The 12,648-nt window shown below is 42.5% G+C and overlaps 1 protein-coding gene across 1 annotated transcript; it reads left to right on the plus strand.

Annotated features, from left to right (window-relative positions):
* Positions 1 to 9,052: 9,052 nt before the first annotated feature.
* LOC139387059 (C-C chemokine receptor type 9-like) lies at positions 9,053 to 12,115 on the plus strand. The gene is made up of 3 exons (XM_071133042.1): positions 9,053 to 9,164; positions 9,695 to 9,739; positions 10,009 to 12,115. Exons 2-3 carry the CDS (start codon positions 9,695 to 9,697, stop codon positions 11,068 to 11,070), a joined length of 1,107 nt encoding a protein of 368 aa, XP_070989143.1. The 5' UTR covers positions 9,053 to 9,164; the 3' UTR covers positions 11,071 to 12,115.
* Positions 12,116 to 12,648: the final 533 nt, after the last annotated feature.

Raw genomic sequence — 12,648 nt, forward strand, 5'->3', positions numbered from 1 at the left:
CTGTCCCATCCTGACTGTGTGGCTGTGTGTGTGTGTGGTCTGGTGGAGCTTAGTTTAGTTTAGCAGCACTAGCACCATGGCTATACAACAGTCCCACTAGGAGAGTTACTGTCATGTAGTAATATGTTGTTTATCTGTTAAAATAAACACATTTTAATTGTTAGTAAATGTATTGCATTCTGTAAATTGATGAATCATTGAACATCTTTGCCATTCAATGAAAATCCTGAAGATGCATTTGTGCAAACCATATCCTTACATGTCGAGTAAGACAAGCATGAGCATAATTTCATTTAGCTTGATTCTTACAGATTTATGGGGTGATCACATCTGAGCTAAAGCAAAGTAGTAGTTACTGAAAGGATAAATAAAGCATGGAAAATGTAGAAGACATTAAATAATACATTTTCTTTCATTCACACCAACTAACATACAGTTGAAGTCGGAAGTTTACATATACTTAGGTTGGAGTCATTAGAAGTCGTTTTTCAACCACTCCACAAATGTATTATTAACAAACTATAGTTTTGGCAAGTCGGTTAGGACATCTACTTTGTGCATGACACTAGTCATTTTTCCAACAATTGTTTACAGACAGATTATTTCACTTGTAATTCACTGTATCACAATTACAGTAGGCTAGAAGTTAACATAAACTAAGTTGACTGTGCCTTTAAAAGGCTTGGAAAATTCCAGAAAATGATGTCATGGCTCTAGAAGCTTCTGATAGGCTAATTGACATCAATTGAGTCCATTGGAAGTGTTCCTGTGGATGTATTTCAAGGCCTACCTTCAATCTCAGTGCCTCTTTGCTTAACATCATGGGAAAATCAAAATAAATCAGAAAAAACCTGTAGTAATTGTAGACATCCACAAGTCTGGTTCATCCTTGGGAGCATTTTCAAAACTTCTGAAAGTACCACGTCCATCTGTATAAACAATAGTACGCAAGTTTTAACATCATGGGACCACGCAGCCATCATACCACTCAGGAAGGAGACGCGTTCTGTCTCCAAGAGACAGACCAACAGACCAACAGCAAAGGCCCTTGTGAAGATGCTGGAGGAAACAGGTACAAAAGTATCTATATCCACAGTAAAATGAGTCCTATATCGACATAGCCTGAAAGGCCACTCAGCAAGGAAGAAGCCACTGCTCCAAAACCGCCATAAAAAAGCCAGACTACGGTTTGCAACTGCAAATGGGGACAAAGATTGTACTTCTTGGAGAAATGTCCTCTGTTCTGATGAAACAAAAATATAACTGTTTGGCCATAATGACCATCGTTATGTTTGGAGGAAACGGGGTAGGTTTGCAAGCCAAAGAATACCATCCCAACCATGAAGCACGGGGGTGGCAGCATCATGTTGGGGGATGCTTTGCTGCAGGAGGGACTGGTGCACTTCACAAAATAGATGGCATCATGAGGACGAACATTTCTGTGGATATATTGAGGCAACATCTCAAGACAATCAGTCAGTCAACTTAAAGCTTGGTCGCAAATGGGTCTTCCAAAGGGACAATGACCCCAAGCATACTTCTATAGTTGTGGCAAAATGGCTTAATGACAAGAAAGTCAAAGTATTGGAGTGGCCATCACAAAGCCTTGACCCCAATCCTGTAGAAAATGTGTGGGCAGAACTGAAAAAGCGTGTGCGAGCAAGGAGGCCTACAAACCTGACCCAGTTACACCAGCTCTGTCAGGATGAATGGGCCAAAATTCACCCAACTTATTGTGGAAAGCTTGTAGGAGGCTACCCGAAACGTTTGACCCAAGTTAAACAATTTAAAGGCAATGCTACCAAATACTAATTGAGTGTCTGTAAACTTCTGACCCACTGGGAATGTGATGAAAGAAATAAAAGCTGAAATAAATAATTCTCTCAACTATTATTCTGACATTTCACATTCTTAAAACTTCTTCGGGATAGGGGGCAGCATTTTCACTTTTGGATAAATAGCGTGCCCAAATTCAACTGCCTGCTACTTATCCCCAGAATATAAGATACGCATATTATTATTAGATTTGGATAGAAAACACTCTGAAGTATCTACAACTGTTTGAATCATGTCTGTGAGTATAACAGAACTTATGTAGCAGGCAAAACACAGAGGACAAACCATTCAGATATATTTTTTGAGGTGTCTGTCTTTTCAATGGGTTTTCATTGGGAAACCATTTTTAAGGGACTTGTTTGCAGTTCCTACCGCTTCCACTGGATGTCACCAGTCTTTATAAATTGGTTGAGGTTTTTCCTTTGTGTAATGAAGAAGTACTCTTGAATGAGAGTCACTTGAAGTGGACTGTTTGAGAGAGGCGCATGACCAGAAAAGTAGCGTCAGTTTGTTTTCTTTTTGTATTGAACACAGATCATCCCGTTTTCAATTTGATCGATTATTAACGTTTAAAAATAGCTAAAGTTGGATTACAAAAGTAGTTTGAAAAGTTTTGGCAAAGTTTACAGGTAACTTTTGAGATATTTTGTAGTGACGTTGCGCAAGTTGGAAGCTGTGTTTTTTCTGGATCAAACGCACAAAATAAATTGACATTTTGGATATATATCGACGGAATTAATCGAACAAAAGGACCATTTGTGATGTTTATGGGACATATTGGAGTGCCAACAAAAGAAGCTTGTCAAAGGTAAGGCATGAATTATATTTTTATTTCTGCGTTTTGTGTAGCGCCTGCAGGGTTGAAATATGCTTCTCTCTTTGTTTACTTTTGTGCTATCATCAGATAATAGCATCTTATGCTTTTGCCAAAAAAACTTTTTGAAATCTGACATGTTGGCTGGATTCACGAGTGTAGCTTTAATTTGGCATCTTACATGTGTGATTTAATGAAAGTTAGATTTTTATAGTATTTTATTTGAATTTGGCGCTCTGCATTTTCCCTGGCTATTGGCTAACACTAACCCTAACCCTAACCCTATTGGCTATCCCAGAGAGGTTTTAAAATAAAGTGGTGATCCTAACTAACCTAAGACAGGGAATTTTTACTTGGATTAAATGTCAGGAATTGTGAAAACCTGAGTTTAAATGTAGTTGTCTAAGGTGTATGTAAAAACTTCCGACTTTAACTGTAACTCTTGTGATTGCCATATCAACAGAGTTGACTGGGATTTGTTAGTGTAGCTCATACTGTTTTTACTGTCTACTGTTTTTGTTTGTATCACAAAATAAAATACAAAACATACATAAAAACATTCATATTTGATAAGGTACATACATAAGGTACATACTAGTTGAAGGTGTCCCCTGGGGGTCATTGGGAGGCGAAAGGGAAGTACTCTCGGGTGAACATGAAGATGTTGCTCGGTTTTCGTAGTAACAGGAACTGCAAAATGTCAGCCATCATGGCGTGGGGCTCCGGGTGCTGCCGCAGGTATGAGGCCTGCTCCGCCTTCAACTCCTCCTGTCAGGTCATGTTGGAAACTTGGGGGTTAGTGGTTTAAGAGTAAGGGGCTAGGGTGAGAGTAGGTGGTAAGGGGTAGAGTGTAGGGAAAGACTAATATGTCACCTTTCTGTCCAGGAACTAGTACATCTGCATGTCCTCCTCCCACACCAGACGCTTCTTCTCAAACACTGACATATCATCCCACACAAACATGTAAATAGGGGAACAATCCTAAAAGTGTGTGTGTGTATCTGTGTTTGTTTGGGGCGGGAGCAGCAAGAGCCTCATGTTGATGGGGGAGCCCACCTGCACTCGGCTGGCAAGGTGCCTAAACAGGAACAGGATATGACATCACACAGGGAGAAAGAGATGGCAGGAGTAGTGGTGCCCTGAATGTCCCTGGTTTCTCTGGTTACTGTAAAATCACGTTGTGACTACTGCTGGTGTAAAAGAGGCCTTATTAATTTGATTGATTGTATAAGTAGAAGTGAGAGGACAGAGGGTAAGACACAGTCTGCCTCAGTCTGGCTTCTCACCCCGCCCTGCCCCCCTCCCCACACACACACATACACACAGTCTTATTCACTTTACCTTCACCCTTCACCATAAGTTCTACATAACACTAAAAAATAGCATGCCAGATGTTTTAAACAGTTATGTTTGTGTCAGCTTATGGCATCTGGCTTTACAGTGTCGGGCAAAAGCTGTTGTCTAACTAAGCTATCGGTTAGCAATATGCCTCGTCAGTTTGCTGGTGTAAACACTGATTTGTGTCTTTACAGTGGTTATAGGCTTTATTATCATTATAAGCAGTCCCTTATGATGAAGAGTTCAAGCAAAGTTTTAAAATGTATCTTATTACAGTGTAGGACACACACACACTTCTGTCTAATTTCCATTAAGTTATACTGCTTTTCCCGCCCACGTTTGTGTTTCTCAATATGTCTTCTCTCAAATGATGTGCAGATGCACTTGATATGACAGGTGAAATATCACTAGTTGCTAATTAACACAGTACAGCGGCCTAAAAGTCGAGTCAAGGCAAGCATGAAGCATTTCCATATTCTGCCGGGGGCATCCAGGGATGGGATGTTATTACTAGACTAGACATTTTGAAATTAATGTTCATACACTTTTAGAACCTAAAATAACCTGAACTCTTAGAACCTCCTATCTACAACCTAAATGGGTTATTCAGCTGTCCCCATAGGAGAACCCTTTGAAGAACCATTTTGGGTTCCATGTAGAATGGCAATGGAGGGGATGGCTGCTGTTTTACTGGCTCCTAACCAATTGTGCTATTTTGTGTGTTTTTTTTCCGCATTGTTTGTAACTTATTTTGTACATAATGTTGATGCTAATGTCTATGACCAAAAATAATTTCTGGATATCAGAACAGCGATTACTCACCCCGAACTGGATGAAGATTTTTTCTTCAATGAGTCTGACGCAAAGGATATAATGTTGCTCCCGGAAAAGGCCCAAATCCCCATCATTCGCTTGAAGAAAAGAAGGAGATACAGAGGTCGCAGATCAGGTTGCCTTGTGAGAATTAGTCGGCGAGTGGGTAACCCGCCTCTACCATCCATTCTACTGGCCAACGCGCAATCGCTAGAGAATAAACTGGATGAGCTCCGTTCGAGACTATCCTACCAACGGGACATTAAAACTGTAATATCTCATGCTTCACTGAGTCGTGGCTGAATGACAACATGGATAATATACAGTTGGCTGGGTTTTCCGTGCATCGCAGGAAGGAACAGCTACGTCTGGTAAGACGTAGCTGTGATTCTATTGGTCAATAATAGCTGGTGCTCAATATCTAATATTGAGGTAGGATTGAGGTATTGCTTGCCTGAGTACCTCATGATAAGATGTAGACCACACTATCTACCAAGAGAGTTCATCTATATTTTTCGTAGCCATCTATTTACCACCACAAACTGACGCTGACACTAAGACTGCACTCAAGCTGTATAAGGTCATAAGCAAACAAGAAAATGCTCATCCAGAAGCAGCGCTCCTAGTGGCCTGGGACTTTAATGCAGGCAAACTAAAATCCTTTTGATCTAATTTCTACCATCATGTCATAGGCTTTATGTCACATGTGCAACCAGAGGGGAAAAAACTCTAGACCACCTTTACTCCACACAGAGATGCATACCAAGCTCTTCCTCGCCCTCCATTTGGCAAATCTGACCATAATTCTATCCTCCTGAATCCTGCTTACAAGCTAAAACTACAGCAGGAAGTACCAGTGACTCTCTCACTGGTGTCCGCATCAGATGATGCTACACTACAGGACTGTTTTGCTAGCACAAACTGGAATATGTTCCAGGATTCATCCAATGGCATTGAGGAGTATACCACCTCAGTCACCGGCTCTGATGCTAGTCGGATGTGGTAGGGTTTGTAAACTATATGGACTACAAAGGGAAACCCAGCCATGAGCGATGGGATGTGAGCGATGTGATGTGAGATTACCAGACAAGCTAAATTCCTTTTATGCTCGCTTTGAGGCAAGCAACACTGAAGCATGCATGATGAGAGTACCAGCTGTCCTAGATGACTGTGTGATCATCCACTCTGTAGCCGATGTGAGCAAGACCTTTAAACAGGTCAACATTCACAAGGCTGTGGGGCCAGATGGATTACCAGGATGTGTACTCAAATCCTGCGTGGACCAACTGGCAAGTGTCTTCACTGACATTTTGAACCTCTCCCTGTCCAAGTCTGTCCTACATGTTTCAAGCAGACCACCATAGTCCTTGTGCCAAAGAAAGCAAAGGTAGCCTGGCTAAATGACTACCGACCCGTAGCACTCACGTCCGTAGCCATGAAGTGCTTTGAAAGGCTGGTCATGACTCACATCAACCTCATCATCCCGGAAACCCTAGACCCACTCCAATTTGCATACCACCCCAACAGATCCACAGATGACGCAATCTCAATCGCACTCCACATTGCCCTTTCCAACCTGGACAAAAGGAACACCAATGTGATCATGCTGTTCATTGACTACAGCTTAGCGTCCAACACCATAGTGCCCACAAAGCTCATTACCAAGCTAAGGACCCTGAGACTATACACCTCCCTGTGCAACTGGATCCTGGACTTCCCAACGGGCAGCCCCCCAGGTGGTAAGGGTAGGCAATAACACATCTGCTACGCTGATCCTCAATAAGGGGGCCCCTCAGGGGTGCATGCTTAGTACTCTCCTGTACTCCTTGTTCACCCATGACTGTGTGGACAAGCACGACTCCAACACCCTCATTAAGTTTGCTGACAACACAATAGTGGTAGGCCTGATCACCGACAATGATGAGACAGCCTATAGGGAGGAGGTCAGTGAACTGGCAGTGTGGTGCCAGGACAACAACCTCTCCCTCAGCGTGAGCAAGACAAAGGAGATGATCGTGGACAACAGAAAAAGTAGGTCAGAACATGCCACCATTCACATCGATTGGGCTGTAGTGAAGCAGGTCGAGAGTTTCAAGTTCCTTGGTGTCCATATCACCAACAAACTATCATGGTCCAAACACACAAAGAAAGTTGTGAAGATGGCAAGACAACACCTTTTCCCCCATAGGAGTCCCCAGATCCTCAAAGTTTCTACAGCTGCACCATCGAGAGCATCCTGAACGGTTGCATCACCACCTGGTATGGCAACTGCTTGGCATCTGACTGTAAGGCACTACAGAGGGTAGTGCGTACAGTCCAGTACAACACTGGTGCCAAGCGTTTTGCCATCCAGGACTTATATATGCGTCAGATGAAGGCCCAAAAAATGGTCAAAGACTCCAGTCGCCCAAGTCATAGGCTGTTTTCTCTGCTACCGCACGGCAAGCGCCACCAGAGCACCTTAACAACTTCTACCCCCAAGCCATAATACCGCTGTACAATTAATCAAATGGCCACCCGGACTATTTGCATTGTCCCCCCCGCCCTTTAAAAAAAACTGCTGTTACTCACTGTTATTATCTATGCATAGTCATTTACAAATTACCTCGACTAATCTGTACCCCTGCCGCACATTGACTCTGTAGCGGTCCTCCCTGTATATAACCTATTTTCTTTTTTTTAACTTTAGATAATTTAGTAAAAATGTTATAAATGTTCTTAACTCCATTTTCTAAAATCTTCACTGTTGGTTAAGGGCTTGTAAGTAAGCATTTCACGGTAAGGTCTACACCCGTTGTATTCAGCATTTCACAGTAAGGTTGTATTTGGCGCAGGGTAGCCTAGTGGTTAGGGCGTTGGACTAGTAACCGGAAGGTTGCAAGTTCAAACCCCTGAGCTGACAAGGTACAAATCTGTCGTTCTGCCCCTGAACAGGTAGTTAACCCACTGTTCCTAGGCCATCATTGAAAATAAGAATTTGTTCTTAACTGACTTGCCAAGTTAAATAAAGGTAAAAAAAAAAAAAAAGAAGTGACATATTTGATTTGATGTAGAATCCTTTCCACAGAGGGTTCTACATGGAACCAAAAATAGTGTAAACCCTATCTATCTACATTACAACATTTGAAACGTTTTCAAAAGTTAATACCAACACATGTCATAACGGTTTTGGACCATGCATACAATACAAATGTTGCGTTGTCTTGTCTTCAATTCATCTGATTGCTTACGACTCAATCTTCATATGATAGCATGCCTGACACTGTCTCGCTCTTGAACAGTGGGTGTTATGCAGAGTAAAAAAACAAAGGTACAATCACACTTTGAGCTGTTTTTAACTTGGCGGCATTTGTTTTGAGTGTATCACCTTACTTATCTGCTCCAGTGTCAACCCGGCACCTCTACTTACCAAGCCAATGTTTGACAAGTAGAGACAGACTCAAATCTACATAAATATAATATATAATAACATACTGTATATAATTAGGATTTAAGCAATAGAACAATAGGTTTCTACCCCCACCCATGTTGCAGCCTTATGTTACAGTGTTGGCTTTCATCCTTCCCTCTAATCAGGGACCGATTCAGCCCCCGCGACACCAGGTTAGTGGACTCGCTAGCCAAGGTGAGTGGACCATCTCCTCAATCAATTACAGTAATATTAGGAAATGGTAACCACAAAATTACGCCATGGTGCCTGAAGTAACAACCTAAGTAAATTTGTGCAGTATAGACCTTCACTCCTAAGAGGAGGGAAGAGGATAATTATGTGTGTGGTGAGTGTGTGTGTATATGTGTGGGTGCCCTCAGCAAAAATCATAATGCATAATGCATATGCTTAATCTACAGTCAAGAAGTCTAAAACACATTGTCACATTGGAGATTTCAAAGCGAAATCTCTGAACCAAAATCGAAATATAAGTACACCACGGAACAATTTACTGTAAATCGGTATGTGAACAAACGTGTCTTGAAAGCATTCATAGGGCAGAAGACAATTCTGCTGAGAATAGAAAAAGTAATTTCCTATGACTCATCCATTGTATACAGGACAGGTACATTCACAATTTCATAAATGACTAATAACCCTGAGAAGTTTAAAAAAGTCTTTATGCATGCTGCAGGTTTGCACTGGCAAGAGGGGCAAAACACCCAAATTAATACTATAGAATATCACTCTGTTTTGCATACTGATTTCACGCACGTCACTTGTGGTTCAACTAAATTCTTCAAAAGCCTCTGCAGAACAACAGACTGTTACCAGACAGTTCCCTAAAGCAACTTAGCGATAAGGAAGCGACCAACAAGCATTTTGAATTCAAGCGCCTGATTGACATCTCACTCACAATAGCAGAGAACGACAGTAAGTCAAATTGTCTGAAAAGCTGGTCTCATGTAGTGTTCTATCAATAACTCCATGTTTTACTATAAAGTAAGCACTTTATGGTGTTGTAGTATTTCTGTCTGACTTTGTTTCTTTACATCATGCTCAGAAATAGATTAGCCACAGACAGGATGTATGTTTGATATTTAGATACTTCACCATCCTTCACTTATTTCTAAATGATGTGCAATCAAAATGATCAAAATGCTAAGCGAGGAGATTTCTAAATGTCATGACACATTGTTTTGTGATATTTCCGTCAGATTGACTGCAAAGTGATCAGAAATGGTAAAACAAGGAGGATGTGTTCTTGCCTAACAATGTGCAATGATACGCAAGTCTAGAGAAAATATAGAATTTGTGAAGCATTGACTATCTACAAGCAGAAGACTGTGAGAAATGGAGCATACATTACTATATAGGCCTGCCAATATTACACAATGACATATGTTGAATAGCTGTGCATTATTTTCCTGACTACGTTGTTTTGCTCTTCCTTCTCTTTTTAGATGCCAATTATAGGTGACTTGGTGACTTCACCAATGGCTTCAGAGGTAAACAACTTATATATTGGTTACTACTGTGTAAAAGATTGTGTGTGTTATATTTGTATGAAAAAGCATTTTTTTTCACATCAAATTTGTATTATTTTAATTCATAACTGTTTCAAGTGATCAATTACATACGTTTTTTTTTGTCGCTCTTATGAAATAAAATATTTGAGACCCCTGGTCTATACTGTGTTTTGAGCTCGTATCATTTACTTGCACAATTGGTCCACATGTCCAACAAGCTACAGTATGCTTTCCTGTCTCATTCACAGGTGTATGACTATGACTCCAGCTTCACCCCCACGGCTGGTGAGGACGATCTGGAAGACTTTATGTGCGACAAATCTCCCGTCAGGGCATTCCGAGGCCAGTACGAACCACCTCTCTACTGGACCATCATCATCCTGGGCGGCCTGGGCAACCTGACCGTGGTTTGGATCTACCTGCACTTCCGCAAGCGTCTCAAGACCATGACCGATGTCTACCTGTTGAACCTAGCTGTGGCCGACCTCTTCTTCCTGGGCACTCTGCCCCTCTGGGCCGTGGAGGCCACCCAGGGATGGAACTTCAGCTCGGGTCTCTGCAAGGTCACCTCGGCCCTCTACAAGATCAACTTCTTCAGCAGCATGCTGCTGCTCACCTGCATCAGCGTTGATCGCTACGTGGTCATCGTCCAGACCACCATGGCCCAGAACTCCAAGAGACAGCGCCTGAGCTGCAGCAAGTTGGTGTGCGCCTGCGTCTGGCTACTGGCCGTGGCTTTGGCCCTGCCTGAGTTCATGTTCGCCAATGTCAAGAATCTGGAGGGCCGGGGCTACTGCACCATGGTCTACTGGAGTAACCAGGACAACCGCACCAAGATCATGGTCCTGGGGCTTCAGATCTGCATGGGCTTCTGCCTGCCCCTGCTGGTCATGGTGTTCTGCTACGCCGGCATCATCCGCACCCTGCTCAAAACCCGCAGCTTCCAGAAACACAAGGCGTTGCGCGTGATCCTGGTGGTGGTGGCTGTGTTTGTCCTCTCCCAGTTGCCGTACAACAGCGTGCTGGTGATGGAGGCCACCCAGGCGGCCAACAGCACTCAGACAGACTGCAGTGCGGCAAAGCGGTTCAATGTGGTCGGCCAGGTGCTGAAGAGCCTGGCTTACACGCACGCCTGCCTCAATCCCTTCCTGTATGTGTTTGTGGGCGTACGCTTCCGCAGAGACATCCTCAAGCTTCTCCGCATCTACCACTGCTGGCCGGCCAAGGGGAAACTCCGCAAGATCCAGGGAGGCCCCGGGCGCTCCTCAGTTATGTCCGACACGGACACCACACAAGCACTCTCGCTTTGAAGGCATGGTCATAGTACAACCTTTCACTTGCGACCAGAAGTCCCTCATAATAATTGAGGTCTGTACAAACTTGTTTGCTCTCTATTCCATGATGCAGAGGTTGTAATGTTTCCCCCCCCCCCGGTTGCCCACTCTTGCATTAGACTTTTACCTTCTTTGGTTATCCAACCATTGTTGAGGCTGAGGCAGTGACATGGGGAAGGAAGAGGTCCCTTTCTGAGAGCTGGGGGAATGTCGACAAAGACCTCTTGGGTACATTGCTAGAAGCGTTGGTTATGATGAGACTCTTCTTTGGCTGGTCCAAAGACCTTCTCATTTTTCCTAGTGACTTCTCAATTTTGCTGGATGGACATTCACAGTCTGGTTGGGGGTTTGTGTTTCACGATGCCAGGGATTGGAAAGAGCTAACCATGACAACATTGGTCCTGTACTGGTCTAATGCATTTGCAGTGGTCTATAATGTTCTGCCAATTCAGCCATGTTGTTTTCGTGTCTTTTTTTTTGCATTTGTTCAGAAAGCAGAGAGATGGGAAAGAGAAGACACCTCTTTTCTTTGCAATGATGGATTTTGTGACAGCATGGGCAGCGCCAATGTGGACTATCTCCATTTTAAAGTTTATTAGCAGTTTGTAAACAAACGGAAAAGGTCCATACCATCCCCTACTGTGCTGGATTGTGTATAGTCTGAAAACGTGTAAAGCTCTGCCGCTTTTTTGGCAAGTGTACCCTCTATCCATCTCTATGTTATGGATATTATTTGTATCAATTTCTCTGTCAGGAGCATGTCAATAAACTTATACATTCTTTTAAATACTTTCTAAGTAGGAAATACCATATTTGTGATGAGTATGTTAAGCATTCACAGTGAGAGTGAAATTGTCATAAACAAAAAGTTGTATAAAATGCCTATGATGCCTATGATGTTCACAATGACAATTCTCAACATAATCATTGTAAATATACCCATGTCTTTAAAACAATTTAGGTCACTGTTATTGTGTCTCAAATGTGCATTAAGAAATAAACATCTACAGTCCCTCACAAATGCACAAATACATGGAGTCATGCACAGACACAATTCCCACCGACAGATTGTTTTGTTGCTGTCAAAAAGTATTACACAACTCTTATCTGTTTGCAAAGCTTAACGGCCCTAACAGGGCTACATAGCAGAAGGGGCTGGTGCTGGAGGCATACTCATGTGGTAGTTCATTGACTCCATCTAGTGGCCAAATAGGGAAGCAGCAGCCTGGTTTCCCAACAGACTTGTCTAATACATGTATGCGCAAACTTTTCCCTCCACCAGGATTTATTTCCTATGAGATGAAGAAAAGCACATGTTGCTCAAAATGAGTCAATAAGTCATAGCTTGATTGAGCCAAATGTCTTTTGGATAATTGATCAAATTATCAAAATGATTTCATACCCAAAACTGTGCTTGGTTTTCCATCTAAAGGAGTGACCTATCAACAATCAATCCCATTCTCTCAGCCTGCTGTACTTTTGTACACAAGGGGGGCACTCCAAAGCTTCCAAGTACTAAGACAGACAAAGATTAGAAGGTCAAGATTTCCATAG

The sequence above is a fragment of the Oncorhynchus clarkii genome, chromosome 28 (genome assembly GCF_045791955.1).
Source record: "Oncorhynchus clarkii lewisi isolate Uvic-CL-2024 chromosome 28, UVic_Ocla_1.0, whole genome shotgun sequence".
Taxonomy (NCBI): Eukaryota; Metazoa; Chordata; class Actinopteri; order Salmoniformes; family Salmonidae; genus Oncorhynchus; species Oncorhynchus clarkii.

Excerpts from the sequence above, each read along its gene's own strand:
- LOC139387059 (XM_071133042.1), top strand. The coding sequence starts at position 9,695 with ATGCCAATTATAGGTGACTTGGTGACTTCACCAATGGCTTCAGAG. Across the intron at positions 9,740-10,008 it reads CTTCACCAATGGCTTCAGAG|GTGTATGACTATGACTCCAG; the intron begins GTAAACAACTTA and ends TCTCATTCACAG.